The sequence below is a fragment of the Ostrea edulis genome, chromosome 1, assembly GCF_947568905.1.
Source record: "Ostrea edulis chromosome 1, xbOstEdul1.1, whole genome shotgun sequence".
NCBI classification, from domain to species: Eukaryota; Metazoa; Mollusca; class Bivalvia; order Ostreida; family Ostreidae; genus Ostrea; species Ostrea edulis.
The window spans coordinates 52,259,011-52,284,405 of record NC_079164.1 but is presented as its reverse complement, the minus strand read 5'-3'; the positions used below and the strand labels follow the sequence as shown (position 1 = coordinate 52,284,405).

General features: G+C 35.7%; 1 protein-coding gene across 1 annotated transcript in view; it reads right to left on the bottom strand.

Annotated features, from left to right (window-relative positions):
• Positions 1 to 14,146, bottom strand: part of LOC125650263 (cylicin-2-like) — a 22,527-nt gene extending 8,381 nt beyond the window's left edge. Inside the window, exons 1-4 of the mRNA XM_048878402.2 lie at positions 13,980 to 14,146; positions 11,282 to 11,413; positions 4,643 to 4,751; positions 4,025 to 4,071 (exon numbers count right to left, since the gene is read on the bottom strand). Coding sequence (XP_048734359.2) covers positions 4,025 to 4,071; positions 4,643 to 4,751; positions 11,282 to 11,391 — 266 coding nt within the window. The 5' untranslated portion in view covers positions 11,392 to 11,413; positions 13,980 to 14,146. The remainder of the gene's footprint in view (positions 1 to 4,024; positions 4,072 to 4,642; positions 4,752 to 11,281; positions 11,414 to 13,979) is intronic.
• Positions 14,147 to 25,395: the final 11,249 nt, after the last annotated feature.

The window sequence follows — 25,395 nt, the reverse complement described above, 5'->3', positions numbered from 1 at the left end:
AGAAGAAATAATACATTTAACATATACACATAAAATTAAAGCACAAGTCCCTATACATGTAGGCTAGTGATGTTTTACATGTACTGATTCCATTGGTGTTTTGTAAAATGCTTGTAATTTCTCAACCTGAACATTGACATATGTATAAGGCCAAGTAAAATTAATTAGTAGATTATCATTCAAACTTCACAAAAAAATGGGGCGGGTGGGAGGATTTTATTTTTTATTTTTCGCCATGGTATTCTTGACCTCGAAAATGCCTTCTCTCATTGAGAAAAGGCTTTATAAATCATAATTACATGTGTATTTGGGTTTCTAAAAGGCAAAGTGAAACAAAGTACGTTTACGATACCGGACCGGACATAAAAATATCCGGAAATCATAATTTTGAAAAATAAAAAAAATTGGGGCGATTTTCGAGGGGCGGGCGGGAATGATAATCTACTAATTAAGTTAACTTGGCCTAATATGTACACTTATAAAGCTTTGGATCTGGCTAAGTTCATAATTCTAAACAAAAAACCTTGATTCAATGTCCTTCATCACGTCCAACATTACATATGTATGTATGTCTTTGACTTCATTTACCAGGTATATAGAGATAATACATATACATTATAAACATTTAATATAACTGAGGGAATGTGGATGGCATGTTGATTGTGTCAAAGGTATTTTCTGCAAATCGATCAAGACATTTATACACAAGCATGAACAAAAAGTTACACAAGAATCATAAAACATCATAGAGGAAAAATACACGAATTCTGACAAGTTTTTACACAAACATCAGAACTAACACAAGGTGACGTAATAGTTTACCCAAATAAGTAGGAAATAATGCACAAAAGTAAAACTACAATTGCACAAACAAGAACCAAACAAATATACAGTGATAAAAATGTTTGAAATACAGTCTACTCCTTCAATTGAACTAATCTGAATCCTTTCTACCCAAGAATGCTTTGTGCCAACTTTGGTTGAAGCTGTCCTAATGTGATTCCAGACAAGACGTCATGAAAAAGTTTTGCCACAAAGACAAGCAGACAGTTAAACAAGAGGCCCACAGGCCTTATCGGTCACCTGAATACTAGTGAAAAAGTATCACTACTTCCATGGGCTATGAAATCTAGAAAAAATTTCCTGTTCTGAATATCTAAGCTAAATTCTAATGTTCAGCAACAGTATAAAACAAGATGTGTTCTTAAAACTTCACTGCCCTCAAAAGTGCATACACTGATGAAAGGCTTTAAATAAAATAATAGGTGTATTAACATTAAAACATCAAAAGATATGACTAATTTGAACTCATCCTAAAGTCATAACCCTGGGTTTTAATTGAAATTCACCTTTTTTTGTACATCCTTTTCTGCTATTCCTAAGTATGCATTTAGATTTTATACAGTATCAGCAAACTTACACATAAATACTATATACTAAGTTTGGCCCCACCCTGGGGTCAAAACCCTTACTCTGGGGAAAATCAAATTTACAATTTTGGTAAAAGACTACCTGCTCTATCCATTTAGTTTCAATTTAGTATCAAAAGCACTAAAGAAAATGTTATTTGTTTTACACATAAACACTATATAACAAGTTTGGCCCCACCCTGGGGTCAGAACCCCTCCCCCGGGAATCATGAAATTTACAGTTTTGGTAGAGGCTTTCCTGCTCTACATTACTATGCATTTAGTTTTTCTTACATGTGTGTGGTTCTTGAGAAGAAGATTTTTGAAAATTTGTCATTTTTGGGCAGTTTTTGCCCTGCCCCTAAGGCCCCAGGGTTGCAGGAATCCTGAAATTTACAATTTATGTTCCCTTTGTTCCAAATATGTTTCATACCAAATTTTAAAAGAATTGGAATCATAGTTATCAAGAAGAAGTTAAAAATGTCTATTGTTCACATATCTAATAATTGACAATTTTGGCCCCACCCTGATACCAAAACCCCTACCCTGGGATCATCAAATTTATAATTTTGGTAAAGGACTACCTGTTCTTTTTAAATATCTATTTACTTTCAATTTAGTATCAATAGCACTAAAGAAAATGTTATTTAAGTGTTTTACACATAAACACTATATAACAAGTTTTGCCCCGCCCTGGGGTCAGAACCCCTACCCCAGGGATCATGAAATTTAGAATTTTGGTAGAGGCTTTCCTCCTCTACATTACTATGCATTTAGTTTTTCTTACATGTGTGTGGTTCTTGAGAAGAAGATTTTTGAAAATTGGTCATTTTTGGGCAGTTTTTGCCCTGCCCCTAAGGCCCCATGGGTGCAGGAATCCTGATATTTACAATTTATGTTCCCCTTGTTCCAAATATGTTTCATACCAAATTTTAAAAGAATTGGAATGATTGTTATCAAGAAGAAGTTAAAAATGTCTATTGTTCACACACTTAATAACTGACCATTTTGGCCCCACCCCGATACCAAAATCCCATACCCCTGGAATAATCAAATTTACAATTTTGGTAAAGGACTATCTGTTCTTTCTAAACATCTATTTACTTTCAATTTAGTATCAATAGCATTAAAGAAGATGTAATTTAAGTGTTTTACACATAAACACCCCTACCCCGGGGATCATGAAATTTACAATTTTGGTAGAGGCCTTCCTGCTCTTCATCACTATGTATTTAGTTTTTCTTACATGTTTGTGGTTCTTGAGAAGTAGATTTTTGAAAATTGGGCACTTTTTGCCCCACCCCTAGGGCCCTTGGGGTGCTGGAGTCCTGAAATTTACAATTTATGTTCCCCTTGTCCCAATGATGCTTCATACCAAATTTGAAAAGAATTGGACTGGTAGTTATTAAGAAGTTAAAAATGTTCAATTGTTAACGCACGATGGACGGCGACGGACGAAAACCAATTGCAATAGGTCACCCGAGTTTACTTAGGTGACCTAAAAATCTTATTCTACATTACATGCTTGCATACTAAATGTAATATGACAAATTGTACATTTGTGTTCCTTTAGAAGAATTTTTTTTAAATTTCCAACGTATTCCTAAGTAAAATTTTAATTCCCTAGTGTGACCTTGCCCCTGGGGACATAGTTTGCACAATTTGAATCTTCTGTATATAAGGAAGCTTTCATACAAGTTGCTCTGTAGATACTTTATAGCTGTTCCGAAATATATTTTCTCTATGTTTACTAATTTTTACTTATCTCCCTTGCTATAGGGCTTGTCACCCTTCATTTGATCAATTTTCAATCCCTTCACTGAAAGACACTTTTGGCAAGTTTGGTTAAAATTGGCCCTCAGTGACTCTAAAAAACAGACGTTAAATATGCTAAAAATCAACAATAGATACACCTACATACAGATGAAAGACAAAACTCAAAAGAACCTTCGGCTCAGGTGAGCTAAAATCTAAAGTTGTCCTGAAGGCACGTATTCATACAATATGTAATTTCTGAGTTGTCCAGTAGTTGGTCTCCTCTGTTGAACTATTACATGCAGTGAGATGCAAAAGATACACATCCACTGTGGGTATAAATGTTTGTCATGACATTTATATAGATACATTAATTGCCTAAAGGAAGATAATCAGCTACTATGCAACCACCTGAACTGTGGAGAAACACAAATCTAGGAACTTTCTGAGTATTCAAGAATTAAATATCTCAGAAAAATACGGAATTTCGCTATTATTTTTTTTTAAAAAGTTCTGATTGTGTTGAGTAGAAATAAATGATAATTGCATTTTTAATTCAATACCTTAATTAAGATATTTTCTTGTTATAATCATTTAAAAATGTATCATGCACAAGCCAATATAAACAGATATATAACATTTTTGTAACTATATCATCATCTGAGTTTGCAATACAGAGAATGCACATATACACACCCTTTAACCACCCATTGGGAAGCATTAAAGGAAATACTGAATGTTCCAGGACTCAAATATAGAGAGCTCACATTTAAAACTTGTGTATTGGGTTGCCATTGAAACTGGGGCACATTTGAAGTACATGTACTACAATCATACTGGGGGAAAAAAGTTCTACTCACAAAGTCTCCTCATTTTTGGGGTCATTCTTTCCTCTTAATTTGCTTTGCTGAAATAAAAAAATATCGTGATGAAGAATTCATGACGTGTCTATCTTTATTCTTGTTTTACTCAGCGTAACGTAAATGACGTGTCTATCTTTATTCTTGTTTTACTCAGCGTAACGTAAATGACGTGTCTATCTTTATTCTTGTTTTACTCAGCGTAACGTAAATGACGTGTCTATCTTTATTCTTGTTTTACTCAGCGTAACGTAAATGACGTGTCTATCTTTATTCTTGTTTTACTCAGCGTAACGTAAATGACGTGTCTATCTTTATTCTTGTTTTACTCAGCGTAACGTAAATGACGTGTCTATCTTTATTCTTGTTTTACTCAGCGTAACGTAAATGACATGTCTATCTTTATTCTTGTTTTACTCAGCGTAACGTAAATGACGTGTCTATCTTTATTCTTGTTTTACTCAGCGTAACGTAAATGACATGTCTATCTTTATTCTTGTTTTACTCAGCGTAACGTAAATGACGTGTCTATCTTTATTCTTGTTTTACTCAGCGTAACGTAAATGACATGTCTATCTTTATTCTTGTTTTACTCAGCGTAATGTAAATGTAGCCTACTCTTTTCTTCCTGTTGTTGTACAGTATCATTTTGGTTGAGGAGAATCCAACGTCGTACACTCCAGACACGGGGCTTCCATGGGGCCATGGTCGTCCATTGAAAGGTTGTCTGTAAAACATATGCAAGTTTCCTATTTCAAACAAAATATAGTGTTATATATCTTTCCACATCTTTACAAGCTCAAACTCTAGGTGTGTTACAGGCATATAGTAGTTGATTGTGAACTCCTAAGCCCAGGATAGCTGTGATTATATAATATATTTGCTCAATGCAAATGCTCCAAGGTATGACCAAGTTTCTAACATGGACTTTTTAAAATTTATTTTTACACCATGGTAAAGCTGGGCAAGAGGCCATGTAATGCAATAATTCTTCAACTGACAGTTCAATCAAGCAAGGTGTTAAATATCTTTAAATAATGAAAATAAATTGTCCATAGCTTTCCACACTCAGTTTTTCAATGTCCAAGATTAGAAAGGGCATTTTAAAACATTCATGTCCTGACTATTTTAATTAAATTAAATATTTATTCGGTATATACGTAAATACAAACATACATACATAAATACCAAGGATAACCCATGAAAGCTCGAAAGCTTATTTCCAATGGGGTCCTTTGATGCACGGATGTTTGCGCTAGGGGGTCATTTATGTGGGAGGAAACCGGAGTACCCGGAGGAAACCCACGTGTCCGAGCGGGTGACCGCCATACCCTCTCACATACAACCACTGCCGATCACGGGGATCGAACTCGGGTCGCGGCGGTAAGAAGCGAGAGCGCTACCTCTGCGCTACCCATTTTAACAATGACTGCCATTTCTGATGTCTCAGTAACTGGTCCAGGACTCAATGAATTCCACAATCTTCATAAACATACAAAATTACAAATAGTATTTTGTCACAATGAACTGAAGTAAAGAGGATGATTTTAGTACATAAAACATATCATGATTTTTTTTACCTATCTAGCCCTGTCCTAGAGCCTGAACCCCTGATGCAGGGGCAGCAAATTTAATAATCTGGGTAGAGGGCTATATGCTTTTCATAATAAACTATGTATTCGTAATACATGAAAGTAGAAGCAAAGGAAACACTTTTTGAAAATTTAAATGCATCATCACTATATATACCCATTTGGACCCCACCTTAAAGCCTGGTCCAGGGTCAATTTGGTTGAGGGATCCATGCTCTTTATAACCATACATTCAGTTTTTGTTCAAGCTGTGCAGGCGTGAAAAAGATTTTTCAAAAATGCATTTTCACTATATCAGACAAAAAGCTCCATCCTAGCACCAACCCTTGACCCAGTGGGCCATCAATTTCACTCATTATGACTACATGTGTATACACACAGTTGTCTGCTAGATTTTTTAAAAATTGCTTGCATTTTATAGGTACTGACCCCTGCTTTAGCACTAGATCCCGTGATCCAGGGACCATACATTTCACAATTTTAGTAGAAACTTTTCTTTTTTATCATTGCTATGTACTTAGTTTGGTTGTTTGATGTCCAGGAGTCAAAAAAGACTTTAAATGAAATAACATATATTCAACTAAATGAACCATAGCGACTCACCCTAGCACTAGAATGCAAAGAATTTCACAATTTCAGTAGAGGCATCCTTATTCATTATGACTATATGTGCACTAGTTTGTTAAGTTTTGTTTGTTTGACTCAGGCCCCAGGAGTGTAGTGACCTTAAAATTCACAATTGTACTTCCTCTTACCCAAAAGATATTCCATTTTAAATATGATGGAAAATGGCCATGCATGTACTTAGAGAGAAGTTAATATGTTTAAATGTTAATGCATGACGGAATACAGCAGTGACTCAGGTGACCTAAAAATGCTATTATAAATATACAATGTATATTTTAGGCATAAATAAAAATAACTGTGTGATTCTGGTTTCCCGACCTTCCCTATTTTTCAATTTTTTAAGCTCGAGATCGGGGTCCAATTATCATAATTAAATTATCTGCCCTTAGTTAACCCAAAAATTTATGTTGATGACACTAGAAAATTTAAGACATCAAAATGTACAAACAGTATCATAGTTTGATTGACATTTACACACTATTTCAGCATCATGCATGTTTTTAAATTATCATCAAATAGCCACTGGAGTTACAAGCTTTTTTAATACTTCGTCCACCAAAAAAATCCAACCTACCTACCCTATTTCTGGAAAGCATGTAAGAGGAATACCTTAGTAACAGATGTCATACCTTGTGACAGGAAATCACAGACAAGCTTTCCTATGATGCAAATATAAACACCAAGAAGTCCAAACACTTCCCTAGTTATCACTAAGAAACCAAATATCTATTTTTAGAAACAAAAACTACACCCTTTGACCCATGAACTCATGGGCAACATCAGACAAGGTTTTATGAGACCATAGTCCAAATATGAATAAGTTCAAACCATTTTCAAGTTATTGCTGAGAAACCAAATACCTATTCTAATAACACAGGCTATGCCTTCTGACAATGTGATTCAAGATTTTATGAAGCCTCTATCCCTTACCATTCAGAAGACTTCAAGTTAAAGCAAGGTTAAAACTGCAGACACACAAAGAGAGGCAGATATTTTTTTTTATCTCAGAGGCATAATAATGTTCCATTTCCAGGCATGTTGCTGGTGGCAACACATTCTATGTGTGTACTACTGGAAAAGCCTTGTCGCATGTATCACACCTACTGAATTTCTACTAAGAACCCCAGTAAGTGGTTCAGAGGTCAATGTCGACAACACAAGGTCATAAAACATGACATGGTTAGGAAGGACTAGATACGAGGATCATACACACAATATACGGAACTGACCAGTCAACACGGGTCATGTCAAGTATTACATCGGTGGGGTGGTCATCTTGATAAAGAAATTTTGTACATGGAATGTCTCCATGAAATTTGACCACATGCAAATCAATACTTTAGTTATTCAACTACAGTGAGGCACAAATAACTTATTGCCATTGATGAATAAAGCACAAAATGGCACATTTTGTTGAAATTGCCAAATCTGGAGAATAATTAAGTTGAAGATGTGAAAAGTTGAAATTGTATGAAAAATACCAATGTTTTGTTTGATGCTCTTTTTTTAACACTGACAGTTGATGTTTTCAGTATTTACCATTATATGGATCATCATAATTACTGTGGAATCATCATTGTTCGTGGGGGGATTGATGTTCGTGGATTTCGTGGGTCACTCTTATCCACGAATTTACTTGTCCTTGAACATTTTTTTAAACCAAGTAGAGTTATCTCTGTTAGTGACATCATATCATTTACCCACGAAATTACGTCCCCACGAACCAGCAAAATTCTGCTTATACCCACAAACATTGGCCCTCACAAATTAAAATGATTCCACAGGAAGCAATATTGGATTGTTCAAACTATCCCCATATGAAGAATTAAGAATATTGGCTATTCCTATTCAATCAATAGGAAATTAAACCAAACCAACCATAAATCCTTACAATAGCCGACCATAAATCAGATTCCAGACTGTCTTAGTGGTTTATGATGGCTATAAAAGGGAGAGAAATCATTAAGTAAATTTGCTTTCATAAACAATAGTGTCTGTTTCACTTGAACACAAATTTGAGTTGTTCTCTTGTCAGTGTTCTTTGTAATCAGCAGATAAGTGACAGAATAATTGATTTTGTATGTATTTATCCAACTGCAACTTGTTTCTAACAACAATCAATTGAAATATGATATAATTGTTCAGACAATATCATTAATATTTGATAAGAAAAAAAGAAATCTTATTGACCCAGAAATATTTTTTATCTCTCTTATAACAATGTTCAATTGTTATGCAATCCATTTAAAAGAAAATATTCCATAATATGGGTATTTATAATAACATAAATTAGAGACAGGTACAAAAAATTAAAGCAGGTGAAAGAAATAAAGTTTTAAAATACATAATGGTAATGAAATGCTTTATAAGCTTAAGGATACTGATTAATTAACTCGTTCTTGGTTTTTGACTTGATCCTGCACAGGACTGATCAGTTCAGTTTAGTCTTGACGCTCGATGGGAACAAACTTTTCTATTGCCACAGATTAAACTCGATGATTTTATAAAATATGTAGATGTTTTGTTTGTTATCAGCACTTGTAGTTTAGTTGTAGATTTAGTTTCCTTTTCAATGTAAATATTCTATCATCCTGAAGAAGGGACACGTTGCCCCGAAAATTTGACAATTCACTGTTGTTCGTGTCGGTCATTTTTAGTGCTTTTATATATATATATATATATATATATTTGTGTGTGTATATGTGCGTATATATATATATATATATATATATTATATATATATACACACAGAGAGAGAGTGAGCAATATATCTAGTTTCCTGTATGTATAAGTGATATCTTTATTAAAGTTTAAAACATAGAAGTCATTTTCATAAGTGTGAATGTGGAAAAAAATCAAGAGACATATATATTATTACTACAGTAACTTGATCCGAAGACTCGGATCACGTAGAGTTGACAGGTGCAGATCATCAGACCACACGAGACGTGTAGCGCCGAATTTGATCTGATGATCCGCGCCTGTCAACTCCATGTGATCCGACTCTTTGGATCAAGTTACTGTAGTAATGATAAATTTATTATATACCCCCTTATGTATTTTAAATCCACATTTTTAAGATAAATGTAATCCAAATTATCAATAACACAGACATACAGTGAAATTATATTATGTGTACGGAGTTTTGTTTGTGACACGGTCAATATTTTCAACAAAAAACGTTGCGTTGAGGTATTGTGACGTCATTGTGACATTATCAGTTTCAGAGGATACTGATACGGAATCAGAAAACCACAGTGTGGTGATCCGGAAAACCGGATCACATTCTGTGAAATCCACAGTATCAAAGAACGATACATTGATGGGTATATAATAAATGTCTTTATATCATTAATATTATCAGACAAATTTTATCTTTGTAGTTTGACATCACTTGAAGAGAACCAGTCAGGACTGCATTGTCATTTTTGTCATTGTGAAATCCCAACAGAAGCACTGTACAGAGTTCAATGGAGATAAAACTATATATGCCCTTTAAAAGTGTTGTTTGCAGACTGTGGAAACAATTTTACAATATTGAAATTTAGCTTTAGCATTTTAAAGTGTTGAAAACATACATTGAATATTAACATATTATGTTGAAAAACACAAAAATAAATCTCTTTTAAAGCTTTAACTTTGTGGTACATTCCAAACATAAACACAAATGAATACATGCAGTTGAATGTTCCAGAAATTAAATTGTAAGTAATATAATGGGTTCTGGCCCTCAGAAGTGCTTTCATGTTTAATTCATTGATATTTTTTTTTTATTCTAGCTCTGATAAAATTTCTGATAACATGTTACATTTTTATCAGCAGATATATTAAAGTGCACATACTGCTTCAAATGTTCAAGACTGGTTTTTCTAAAGTGTGTGCTTGAACTGTAAACATTATGTTTGCGCAATGCCAAAGAAAACATCACATGTGTGTGTGTGCATATCCAAGTTGCAGAAGGTTGATTTATAGATGTGAAAAGTGGCATACAATGTATGTCTTCAAAGACATTCCTCTATTTCTACTGTATGATTGTGTTCTTTCACTCTGACCTTTAACCCTACACTAATGCAATCTGAAATCTTGAGAATGTAATGAGAGTTTGAACATTAACAAGCCTTGGGAATTTAATGATAAAATTTCAAATGGAGAAAAACTCAGTTCTATCTCACAAGTGTTCAATGTAGAGCCTATATTTCTAAAATGACAAGTTTGTACTACAGCGATATCAAAATCAACAGTGATAAACACATTCCCTAAAAGAGATGAAAGACTATTCCTTTTTTTCCACTGGTGTTGTGGTAATATCACATGTCCAATTATTGATCAATGTTGTAGAAACAAGCTTTCATCAAACTACTATGACTGAACAAGATGGTTCTAAAGGAAGATGTAAGAAGAGACCATAGTTTTTAAAAAGTCTTTATACCCATTTTAAAGATAAAACTAGCATAAATCGATTTAAATATGTTTTTCTACAAAACACATCAACAAGGATTTTCTACTTAATTAAATGGATCAATGTATATTGATCAACTCAAATTACATTTAAAAGCTTATAATATGTAAAATAGAATTTGGTCATACTTTTTAAGAGTACTTAGAGAAATGGCTGCAAGGAATGATTACTAAACTACAATGTATGTGGAAAATAAAAATCATTTATAGAGAGAAGCTGGAATATGTCCGTCCTTAGCAGTTTACCCCACACTGGTTAGTTTAATTGAATTAATGAAACAAATATCCTGTGATTAGTAAAATCAATAACCACTGAATGATTGGATCAGTCTTAATACAACAGTCATTTACATTAAATGCTTTATGGGTTTAGACTTCTAGACTTCAACTCTTATAATTACAGTCAGCCAGCACTGCAGCAATGGTTAATTTCCACCAGTCATTCCCTTTTTAATACATGTATACAGTATGTGCATATGCAAATCAAATTTCATCATCTTCTAAACCACCTTTAAACTGATCATATAAACCATCTCTTACTCTCTGAGCATCTAACATTAACACAGAATGTTGGACATACCGGCGGTACCGCTTAGATAGTTCTTCAGATGTTGTCTGTGGTGGGACAGGGGTAGACTTCTTATTGAATCCTGGGAAAGAAAAGAGTGTTCCAGGACATAGGCTCGACATGCTGTCAACTGGATTTCAAACTCTGTGAAATAAAGATTAAATATACATCTGAGTTGTAGGTTTTTATCTACCTGGCACTTCACTGCTGTTTACTTTGGAATAATACAGTATGGGCATCTTATCACATGTCCTTTCAGTATTTTATTGTCTCTTAAAATTTACATACTTACATGGAATAAGTAGAAGATAACAGTTTATTTTATTCTTTATCCAAGAGACCTACAAGCTTGTGCTTAAACATTGTTAGGTCTGTTTTAGAGAAAAAGAGAGAGAGAATACCTCATCTTTGTCAATGGGGAATAAATCTTGAGCATATTGGTTGAATTTAAATAATTAATAATTTTCAATTTAAAACCTGAAGAATAAACAATGAAATACATTCTCCCTCCAACTCAAATAATGTCAAGCATAAATATTTCGTGTCATATTTCTATCACAAAAAAAGCAAAACTCATCAAAATAAGATGTAAACATCAAGCAAAATGCATAAATTGCTTTAAAATAAGAATAACTATCTTTTCATTTGTTTTTTGTGACCGCTAGTGTGTCACCTGTAAAACTCAGTTTGCAACCGTTAAAACAGCATTAACGATTAATTAAATGTAGCGGTCAGACGGATTCAATCGCCGGTGTCCAGATAACTCAGTTGGAAGAGCACCAGACTAGAGATTCATAGGGCCCGGTTCATAGGACCTGGGTTCTAATTCCAGTCAGGTCTGTTGCATTTTCTTCCTTCCAGTTACATTTTGTGCCAGTGACCACCCCTGGACTTGCAGGTGAAAGTCCTGCCAGGGCAAAAATAATCAAGGTTGTGTATCTTTGAGCCCAAAGACAATTCAAGAAGGGAGGAATGTAGCAGTCAGACAGGTTTGATTGTCGGTGGACAGATAGCTCAGTTGGTAGAGCACCTGACTAGAGATTCATGGGGCTTGGGTTCAAATCCCTGTCTGGTCCATTGCATTTTCTTCCTTCTGGTTACACAAATAACAAATGAGAAGATAGTTATACATTGCCCTTACGCAGTACAGGAAAAGACTAGAAACTGTTTCACAACTGCCAAGATTGGTTAACTGTTAAGGTTAAGAAACTGCTAAATAACTGCCTTTTACTTTGATACTTTGAAAAATGAGTATTCCTTAATTTTCATGTGTTTTAAAGAAAAAAATCATTGATACCCCTTTTCATAAAACCAGTAAAATGTATCCATTCCTTATAATCAGAGGGAAATTAATTATAGAGAAAGCTTAACGGGAACATAATGTTAATCATTTCAGGGGAGTAAACTCTTCCATGTTCATAATTCCTTACAAGAAACCCTACATAATTTGAACATATTTACATTGATCCTAATCAAAAAGTATGAGAAAAATCCATTGACAAATAGTTTTTTCACGCCATTGTACGGTAATATATATCTGTTTTAATATATTTAAAAACCGTATATTTATATATGTATGTGCCTGTTTCTTTTTACTGAATTTAAACCTGGTCAATGTACAGATTTACATTACATCTTTTTTACCCACCTTTAGTTTGGTGACTTGAATTTGGATATATGAATTCAAAATTGATAATATTCTCTGAATTCTGAATTTTTTTGGTATATCTTGATCCCACATTTACCGTTATAACATAAACTTTTAAGGTAAAAAATCAGATGCATATACATACAAAACATCTTCTAACAACTGTTCGGATACAATGAAGTAGTCTACCACACTGGAACCAGCTTAATTTATGATGATGTGTGTAAATTTCCCATATATATCACCAAATGCTCTGCATCCCCAACAGAATAGCATACACATAACTGTCACTGAATGAAACATTAATCAAATACCCAGTCAATATTGATATATCAATATACATAAAAGAAATTAACAAACATTTTATATCCAATATCAATATAGGACACTAGTATAACATTAATAAAGACAAACCAATGACTGGTATTTATAACCTTAACATTGATAAAGGCAAACCAATGATTGGTGCACTGTGTGAAAATTAGACATCAACAAAATACCAGGTTTGAAATTCTGCAATCATTCTTTTTTCTCATTATGCAACATTTAAGTCTTCTGCAGTAGGCCTAAATTACAAACAAATTACAATGTGCAGACTCTAGATTGGTTGATCAAACATGCAGCAGTCCAATAGACATAAGTAGACACTCAAATTGTTACGGCTGATTACCTACTTTAAAAACAGTCACTGCAAACATCTTGCACTTCGCTAAGTTTGAACAGTGCGTGGTAAGAGGATTAAAGCGAGCACAGAAGTCGCTTTAAATAGTTAGCAGGTTAGTACACACCTGTCTGTATATTTATATATCAACTCGGTGATAGTCTGCATCAAACAAATTTATCGTTATGGAACACTACACATATCAGGGTACTTCATAAAATAATATTGCTTGTAATCAAACGTCCGGTAGCTACCAATTTATCATCTGCCGCAAGTTTCGATCTTCGCAGTTTAAACCCAATGAATCGAATAATTAAAAAAAATTCTACTTTCAGATTTTCCTAAAGTGAAATCATCATGTTGTAGCTTTCACTGTGTATATAAGAATGTAATCTACGTACCTTCGGAAAATCAGTCCTCCTTATACTAACGTCAAGCAGTAGTTAGGCCTATATCACTTTAAAAAAATTTGACACCCTTTCACCTCTATGGGCGCCGCCATTTTCAAACGAAATCTCTCTCCATGGTTCCCGCGCCAGTCAAGAACACAGTTTGAACCCGATATCTTATTTCGGGGTGTTCCGCATACCTCAGTATATCGATTTATTTTGTAATGTTTGCCAGTGGGCGACATGAATTTATGAAATCAAATGATTAACACTGTAAAACAGCGTATCGATTTGATATTTACACATTTTTTATTCAACTGGAATAAAGATTTTTATCTTAATCTAACCGATAATGATAAATATTACATAATCAATTTTTAAAATAGTATGTACAAACAGGGGATGGAAGGTCTTCTCCCAAATAAAAACAACTTTTGTAGAAATCACCCAAACATAAAAAACAACACTATGATTATGTTATACCTGTAATATAGTATTCACCGACACCCAGTAGTTGAATTCGGTAGGGGGGTCGTCTTTTCTTTCTTTCCTTAATTTCCTTTTTACTTTCTGTCTTCCCTTTACCATCCCCTTTACCATGTCCAAACAACTATTATGCATCCTGTCCAAACAAATTATTTGTATGCTAACATTGTACAAAGGGATTGAAAACAAGATCTGGTGACTTATAAGTTCCTCTCCTGATGGTAATAAATATAATAAATAATAAATCACACGATTACAGTAAATAACACAGGTGAGTGATATGGGTACATTAGTATCAATACATTCCAGATTCGTTTATAAATTTGTGAATTGTTGAGAAATAAAGCAGTTATTATTTCATAAGACAAGGAGCGATTGCCCCGTATAGTAATAAATGTGTGTCTATCATAATAGCTTTATCAAGTCACATGGATTGTTTCTAGTATCTAAATATCTCATAATTTACAGTTTATAAGATATCTCATAAAATATATAAGATATCTTATAAACTAAATAAGATATCTACATAAACTTTATAAGATATCTTGTATGTTAAACAAGATATCTCATAAAGATTATGAGATATCTTATCAAATACATGGGACGTCTTATAAACTTTCTTTTATAATATATCTTATAAAAGTTATGATATCTTTGAAAAGTTATAAGATATCTTATAAAAGTTTTAAGATATCTTATAAAAGTTATGATATTTTATAAAAGTTGTAAGATATCTTATAGAAGTTATACGATATCTTATAAAGTTTAAGAGATATCTTATAAAAATTCATTAATGACATATCTTATAAAATATATAACATATCTTATAAAATATATAACATATCGTATAAAATATATAACATATCTTATAAAGTTTATGAGATATCTTATAAAACATATAAGATATCATATTTGTTTTATAAGATATCTAATGAAGAAAACAAATATAAGACATCTCATATCTTCTAGAAGATAGGTTGTAATTTATATAAAGGATATAAGACATCTCATAAACTTTAGAAGATATCTTATCAAATTTATGAGATATCTTTAAAGAAGAATAAATGTGAAAACAGTGTCATAAAGCAATGGTATTTCATCGGTACAGATCCTAATTTAGTAAACAGTGATGTCTTAATATCATAGGCGTAGCTTGGGTTCGAATATTACCGAGGCAGGGGGTCTGGGGGACTGCGCCCCCCAGAAGCTATCGACATTTTAACAACGTAAAAGGTGGGGTTTTTTTTTTACCGAGGCAGCTGCCTCGGTTGCCTCAATGGAAGCTACGCCACTGAATATTGATAGTGCGTTTACCAAATAGGCGGCTTCCAGATCATTCCTGTAGAGTATAATGTAACGAGAAAGAGGTTGTCTCTCTTTCTATTCTGAGTGAATGACCGAACAGCGCCAGGTACAAATAAAGGTTGTGGTCTGCTGGTTGGAGCCCTGTAATCTTCCCCATTCCGTGTACATCACACTGTGAAACATGTTATGATTTAGGGGGAATACAATAAAGCTAAAGTATTCAGGCACTTGTCAGGCATAAATTTGAACATATTTGTTAGTTTGACGATGGCACGTCGACTGACAAGAGCTTCCCAGTTTGTTTATAAATATATTCTTTCAAAGCTAGAATTGCTAAACCTGTAACGATTCTTCAGGTACTTAACTGAACTTTTTTTCTAAATTGTCAAAAGTATATAGCAACCATCCTGTGCTAAAGAAGTATATTCAAGAATTGGCCTTATAAATGTATTAATATACATTTTTGACATGTTTTTCCTGCCGATAGCAAATTTAGCTCTCTTTTAGGAGGCTGAGTTTTTTGTATGCACTTCTCGCTACAATATATAGTAGTACATACATGTATTACAGTACGAAAGCCTATTAATGGGATGACTTAAATAATGCGAACACAAGTGGGCAATAACGCAAAACAAAGGCATAATAACGCGAAAGATATGTGTTTACACAATAATGTGATGAACGTTCATTGAGTATTTAGATATCGACAATATTGAAACGCTATCAGTACGATATCGACATTTAACAATACTGGGTATAGTCACTGGTATTAAACTGATGATAGTAACGATCGTTACTATCATCCCAAGATGGTGGAAGGAAATTCCGGAAAGACCACGTTTACTTATTATATCTATTTGTATTGTTTATTTGCGAATGATATATAGGTAAGAAATATCATACACTAGCAACAATTACGATCAGGTGTTATTTCATCTTGTATACGGCTCACATGAACAGAGAAAACAGCGAGGATGGTAGTGTAACGTGTACCCTTGCGTAGGATTCTAAGGAGATAAATTTTCCTCTAACTCTACCTGAGTCTATGATTGATTTATATACACTACAGTATAATAATTTTTCTCTAACCTATCTGGGTTCTTTTATCTTTAATTACGAAAGTTATGAGGCGGGCTTCGATTCTAAGCATTGGGTAACTCTTGGCACCGTGTACCTTGCCACAGGTTCCTATTGATGGCGGATACTAGGTGTTTCAATCTTTCGATTTACAGCCCCCAGTATCTCGCCTCAATTCCCCGAGATTCTTGCCACTGGTGCTACTCTACAATTCTACCCTTTCTTTAATTATTTATTCTTACCCCTCTAATTTCTTTCTTCAGCTTTCCAACAGCTGCTCTGAATCAGACTATCCTGAAACTCTCAGTGCGCTCTAATATATACCCTTCAGAGTAGTCCACTTTGAGGGAAAACAGGTCATTCCATTATTGCCCTGAATCTAGGTCTACTCTGTGTTTTTCACTAATCATTATAATAGTGTAAGCTACCCAAGGATAGGAGTTTGCTTGTATATTTCTGAATCCTCAGCAGATCCACTCATGTCAGGATAATTCCAAAGATCATTTAACTTCAATAAACAATATCTCAATCACACTTCTCTTCCATGTTTGGTGAAGAATACTAGAAACTTTTCAGTCTTAATCTGTATTTATTATGATGAATAAACAAAACAAGGCACAATAAAAATCCCTTAATGTGGTGAACTCTGTATACTACGACAGGCTTTATACAAGTGCTGAATTTTCAGAAATACAAGTTTTGGTTGTCCAGTGTGGTAGGAGATTTCTAACTAAGTTTTTACTATGATTATTACATTATGAGTAGTCTCACCTTAATTTTCTTCTAAGAGATTTGAATGTTACCGCCGCTCAACTTGTAGAAATCTGCCGTAGTAACGTAGCGAGCTTACTTATATAACCTTCGGTCCTAGACCACATGACTATAGTTAACCAATCAAAACATACCGTACAGGCCTCTAACCAATCAGCGACTTGTACGGTGGCATCGGCTCCCACACAATTTCCCACACAGAACTACTTTTTCCCGTACAGGCTACCGTACAAGCGCGAAAGGAATATCAATAAGTACCAATAATTAAAACTGAATAACATACATTAAAAAGCTCAATTTGCTAATCTAAACAAGTAAATAAATATCACAATATCTCGTGCATGTGGGTTAAACATACTCTGTCTTGTGTGCGCACGAATACAGTTACTATCAACGATACCGTAAACAAATATAGTTCCTTAAGATATGACTGGTTACATGTAGTATGTAATAAATAACAACGAATTCTTAACCTCAAATTGTTACAGAACATCAATTCATATGTCTAACTGATTCACATAGTAAATACTATCTCACAACCATCGTAAATCTCTTCGTCACCAAACCGGAAGTGACGAGTGATACTGCACTCGTAAAAAGATGATGGCAGCCAAAAACATGAAATTTAATAATCCACCCGACATTCCCCAATATTATTACTACTACTACCCCTCGTGAAACTAAAACTGGTAATTAGAACAGGAATTATTCAAGGGAATGCACGTAAGTACATGAAATGACTCGAGATTGCTCTAAACTCGTAAATGAATAACTTAACTATCGGAACACGTGTAAACATGAGACATGTCAAAATATACGAGACCACTTCTGAAGGAATACATCGTAATGCACAATACAATGTCACTACTTATTATTGATCCAAACATGTTAAAAGTAGAAAATCAAGTAACAGGTTACAATAGTAACGGAAATGAATGATGATAGTAACGCAAGAACTTTCGTTACTATCATCCTCGCTGTTTTTTCAACGACGAATTTTCTGTTCATATGAGCCGTATAAAAGATAAAATAACACCTGATCGTAATTGTTGCTAGTGTATGATATTTCTTACCTACATATCATTCGCAAATAAACAATACAAATAGATATAAGTAAACGTGGTCTTTCCGGAATTTCCTTCCGCCATCTTGGGATGATAGTAACAATCGTTACTATCATCAGTTTAATACCAGTGATAGTACTGAGGCCGCAATCCTAAGGGTTTGTATAGTCGATATCATATTGGCAGTGAATCACGATTGTTGAGGATTTTCTGTCTCGATATGGAATCATTATCGTGTTGATTATCATCTGAATCATGCATGGTACTTATAGTCTTAATAATTTTTCCGGTCGATATCGTATCGATATTGAATCATGACCGTTGAGATCCTCCACATCGACAATATCGTATCAATATCAATTCATTATCGTGTTGACTATCAATTGAATCATATGTGTCACACCCATACCACTAGATCTTACCACCTAAACCCTCAAGTCAATGCACACCATTGCAAAATAAATTCTGCCTGTAAGTGTTCATGGGAATGTTTAGGTACGGGTATTTGAGTGGCAGCGACAAAAATGAGTCTCCACGCCTTAAATTATCTCACCTGTCGCCAGGGAAAGGACACCCTGACAGAAAAAATTATTGGTCCTTCTGGTCCAGGGCTTTGAACTTTAAACCCGAACTCATAAAAACTCATTGTTGTGGAGTAACGAGGAAGATATATCTTTATTAACTGTGGATGAGAACCTCCCAATAATCATCAATGGAGTCAGTATGACTGTACACAGTGAAAGACAAGGGGGAACTTCTAACAGGAACAGGGCCCTCAACAATAAAAAGATCAGAATAGGAACTGGGAACTTGCATGATACCACTGGTAAGCTAGCACAAATAACAGCCGACATGAGGAGATAGAACCTGCGTATGCCAGGAATCAGTGAAAGCATGTAGACTGATTCAGGTGAGTCAGTACTGTTCATCAATCGAAAAGATGGATATCATGAGGGTGTAGTCACTATAAAAGGGTTTGAAAAGTGTTTGATGGAGTGGAAGCTAGTTAACATAAATACGACTGAAAGGAAGCAAGTCAACATGACATTATTCCAGTGTTGATGTGGATGAGGAGGTAAATACTTTTCAAACATCTGCAACAGGCATTGGACAATACACCAGACCATGATACATGTACCAAGATCATAATAGGCGACATCAATGACCTTACAAGAACTTTTCAACATTGCAATGGGAGAACATGGTTGTGGAACCATAAATGAGAACGAGGAAAGCCTTGCAGATTTTTGTATCACTGACTGCCGGTATCCACATGTAATTGATTGATTGATGTTTTCCGCCACACTGAACAATTTTTCAGTTATCTGGTGGCGCCTAGTTTTTATTGGTGGAAGAGAGAACCCAGATACAATGTACCTGGGAAGAGACCACCGACCTTCCGAAAGTAAACTGGGAAACTTTCTCACTTACCGGCGCGAGCGGGATTCGAACCCGCGCCGACAGAGGTGAGAGGGCGTGTGATTTTGAGCGCGATGCTCTAACCACTCGGCCACGGAGGCCCCTAACACATGTAATTGAAGAAACGTTGTTTCCCCCATCAAAACACGAGAGAAATTAAATTGATCATATTCTTGGTACACTGATGTTAACTACGGATAACTCTGTTTGCCTGATCGAGATACAGAGGGAATGCTTACTCCTCCCGGACACCTGGATTTGAGTTGAGGTTGAGGAAAAGGAACTTTTGGTGACGGCGGGGCCTGATCCCACCTCTGGTATATCCAGAGGTGTGTGTTTGCCCAACTCTCTATTTTGTATTGCTTATAGGAGTTATGAGATTGAACACTGTTTGTCATCTTCATATTTCATCATCATGAATGGCAAGTGGAGACGGTCACCTTTATTTGATATGAGGGTGACAAGAAGTACACCGATGTTGATAATGACCACCATCTGGCAACAATATCTATAACACATCGGGAAGGAACACGTGGAGAGAACAGAACAGATATATCTTGATTTTCTACATATGAGAATCATACGTTTGCCACATGTGATTCTCATATGAAGTGAGTTTGATATGATACACACATGACTTGCATATGATCCTCATAAGAAACTCACTTCATATGAGGACCATATGTGGCACTTTTCCTTGTGTAGAATTCAACACTACAATTAGAAATAGTTGTGACGTGCTGCAAAACCTAGAGTCAGAACATTTTTGCAACACCTTCACCGAGTCTATTGAAAAGTGTGTTGGGTATAGAGCAAAGACTGGATAATGCTTAGATCAAGGATAATAATTAGCTGAAGAAGAGCTGTCTGAAAGAAAGTATAGGAGGCAAGATCTGTGAGGCTCAAAGAGGAATATAGTGATATACAGAAGGAAGAGAAAAGGGAATTGCGCGCTGCCCTAGCAACAAAAGCTGCAGAGGAGATTAAGGACGCTTTTACAAAATAACAATGGAGGTGTGTGACAGAAATTGACCATCTCCCAACATACCCGTGAAAGACGAAAATTCTCTGTCATCAGAGGATTAAGAGGAACGATGAACAGAACATTCTAATGTTCAAACAGACTCCCTCCAAGTCAAGAGCACAAGATCAGTGATCCAGAAACAGACCTAGATATCAACATTGAATCGCCACACATTTCAGAAATTGTGTCTGTAATAAAAACTCTATAGGATATAAAATCTACTGAAAGTGATAACTTAATACAAAACTCTCTTAGCCAAGGATCCACTTCTTCCAGTCCCTGTTTCACAACTTTTTTTCCATGACATCTTGAACAGCAACACATACCAGACGAATAAAAAAATGGAGTCATCAAAATATCAAAGTAAGGCGAACCGCCGCTGTGGTCTAGAGGTAGAGCGTTCGCCCCGCATGCGGAAGGTCGGGGTTCGAATCTCGGCCACGACATGTAGACCTAAGTCGTTAAAACAGGTAGTGACAGTTTCATCGCTCGGCATCAGGTGTGAATGTCACGGGCCTCCGGAGATGACCTTAAATACGGATGTCCCGTGTCACAGGAGGTGTGGCACGCTAAAGAACACTCACTTCTCAATGGCCGTAAGCGCCGAGCATCGGCCTAAATTTGTGGCCCTTCACCGGTATTGTTGACGTTCCCATGAATGAAAAATTCTCGAGAGGACGTTAAACAATCAATCATAGTAAGGCAATTTAAGCGACTATTGTTTAACTATTGTATAACTCTACTTTCCATCCCAAGTAAGATCATGGACAAAGTTACCATAGGACAGAATTCCGGATGTGAAGCTAGAGCATGGACGTATTGATGAAAGGTGAAAATAACGAACAGCGATCAACTCCCATAAGCAACACAAAATACATACAAAATAAATAGATAGTTGGGTAAATACGGACCCCTGGACACACCAGAGGTGGGATCAGATACCTAGGAGGAGTAAGCATCCCCTGTCGACCGGTCACACCCTATATCTTGATTAAGTAAACGGAGTTATCCGCAGTCAAAATCAGTGTGCCAAGAACGGTTTTATAATCGGTATGAAACACGTCAGACAGCAAAATCAAATATTTACAATGTAGAGAATGTCCAAGGCATTTTTGTATTAATTTTATTGACTTCGAAAAAGCCTTTTCACAGAATTCACAGACAATCTTTGGATGACCGTTCGATAACATGACATCCCACAATATCTAATAAACATCGTCAAAAGTTTCTATGTCAGCTTCAAATGCAGGAATGGAAACTGTAACATTGAGTTTGGAGTGGACACGAGTTTATCGGGCTGTGTAACGTCACCAACAATCTCATTTATAGTCAAAGACTGAGCCATTACATACACGACATCTGTCATTCTATGTGACATTAGATAGGGTATATCCACCACACTAAAGAACCTGGACGTCTGACATCGCCTTGTTTGCCCACTCTCACAAGCATATTCCAGGCAAAATTAATAGACTATACAAGTATGCAGGAAACATGTGTCTGAAGATCAATACAATACAATCGGATGCCATGACCCTGAATGTTAACAACCCACCAACAGTCACTGTCAGGACACTCGCTCCATACCGCAATAACTCAGTCATGATAATCGCTCCATACCGCAATAACCCAGTCATGATAATCGCTCCATACCGCAATAACCCAGTCATGATAATCGCTCCATACCGCAATAACCCAGTCATGATAATCGCTCCATACCGCAATAACCCAGTCATGATAATCGCTCCATACCGCAATAACCCAGTCATGCGCAATAACCCAGTCATGATAATCGCTCCATACCGCAATAACTCATGATAATCTACACTGAAGTACTATGTTTTATAAGGACAATCCGCGCCCTAGTACACTGCGTCAGGACAATCTACACTCTTAAATAATTTTATTGAGTCAAAAGACCTACTACATCATTGTAATGGCAATCTTCAGAAAAGGGTCCCACTTTTTTAGTATCATTTGCTCAGCTAAAGGCCCATAACTCTTTCAAAGAAAAGGTATTTGTAAATTGTTTAACGTCCCTCTCGAGAATATTTCACTCATATGGAGACGTCACCATTGCCGGTGAAGGACTGCAAAATTTAGGCCCATGCTCGGCGCTTAAGGCCTTTGAGCAGGGAGGGGTCTTTATCGTGTAACATCTGCTGTGACACGGGACCTCGGTTTTTGCAGTCTCATCCGAAGGACCGCCCCATTTAGTCGCCTCTTACGACAAACAAGGAGTACGGAGGACCTATTCTAACCTGGATCCCCACAGGATCTAAGAAAAGATCAACAAAGCCCAAACTGGTAGATCGTTCGCTTCAAAACCAGGAGGTAGTGAGTTCGATCCCTGCTCGTGCCATGGTCATGTCAAACCTAAGACGTAAACATGGATAGTGATTGCTCCTTCGCCAAACGCTCGGCATTTCGAATTGAGAATCACAGGTCTTTCGGACATTACCTTAAAATCGGAGGTCCCGTCTCGCGACAGGCGTTGGCAAATTAAAGAGTCCTCAATGCTACGGCACTGAGCGCTAAGCATAGGTCTAAATGTTTAGTACTTCACCCAAAGCTGGTGACGTGCCAATGACTGAAAACAACCATCCCTATAAATTCGTATGTGAAAGGTGAAGATAACGAACAGTGATCAATCTCATAACTTATTTAAGGAACACAAAATAGAAAGTTGGGCAAACACGGACCCCTGGACACACCAGAGGTGGGATCAGGTGCCTAGGAGGAGTAAGCATCCCTTGTCGACCGATCACACCCGCCGTGAGTCCTGTATCTTGATAAGGTAAACGGAGTTTTTCGTAGTCAAAAGCAGTGTGCCAAGGACGGTCTAACAATCGGTATGAAACACGTCAGACAGCATTTGACTCAATGATAGGCTGTATTGGCAAACTAGATCGTCATAACGACCATAAAATTTGCGAGATTCTGGCTTTAAACGAGACTGGTGAAATCCCTGCACCAACTTGTTTGTCAGTAGCCTGCCTCGATTTAAAAATTGACCATACGCAGAACAAGCTCTTGTGTATCGAATCTGTTGAGAGATACACCATATGCAGGTGATAATGGAATATTGCTACACAGATATGGGAACTTGACGATGGAGAAGCTGAAATCATCCCGTTTGTCTTAAAGTCGAGTTGTTAGTTTGCCGTTAGTACATGTATCTACTTTAAATAAAATATCTAAGTATAAAGCAGAAGTGGACGACTCTGTGGTGTCTTCTATTTCGAGTTAACAGGGATATATCTAATCAACATGTGAATGAAAGTTATTTTTGTTAATAGATAAAACGTCGTCGATACATCTAGATGTCGAATTGAAGGCCACAGCAAAATTGTTTTACTTCTCACGTAGAAGTTTTTGAATAATTCTGCTTCACAGGAATATAAAAACAGGTCAGCTAACAAAGGAGCACAATTCGTGCCCATGGGAATTCCAACAGACTGTTGAAAGACCTGATCACCAAAGACCACGAAGATATTGTCAATGAGGAACTCCAGCATATTTTTTATTTCAACCTCAGAGTACTTGTGCATGGAATCAAAGTGGTGTTTAACAAAGTATTTTTAATTTTTTTTGGGGGATGACTGATCCCTAGATATGAACATTTACGTTTTCCATTTTTGTTGAAGAAGTAATGTCTATGTCAAAAAGTCTAGTCTTTAATTTATCGTGAGGAATGGTCGTGTAAAGTTGAAAAGTCATACGTTTTGATGTTGTTGATTTGAGAAGTTTTGCGATTTAAAGTTTACTAAAAGTTCTTATGAATTTTTTAGAATCCACATTCGATTTACACCACTTCTGGCATATGTAGACACACAGTAAGTTTGAAGTTTCTCCTTCGCAGCTGTTAATATTTTCGTTAGGAGCAAAGATAGGGGTTGGTAGAGCACTTACTGGGTCCAACAATGTATCTTTCTTTGTAAGGGTTTTTATGTAGTTTAGGAATCCAGTATAGGTACGGTAACTCATATTTATTCGACCCATTGACTGGGATATTAAATGTGTCTAAAACTGAAGCATGGTTTTGAAGAATTTCATCTTTTGAAAAAGGGTAGTTGGAGTATAAGTACGATTTTCATCCCCTATTGTGGCCTCATTCTACTCCCGGGGATCATGATTTGATACGCTTGAATCTGCACTACACAGGGATGTTAGCATACTAAAATGACTAATCATGAACCTGTTGTAAGATTTTCCCTAAATACCCGCATGTTAAACGTCGATGTTTTTAACAAACTTGAATTTACTATTTTTAAATGGCCCC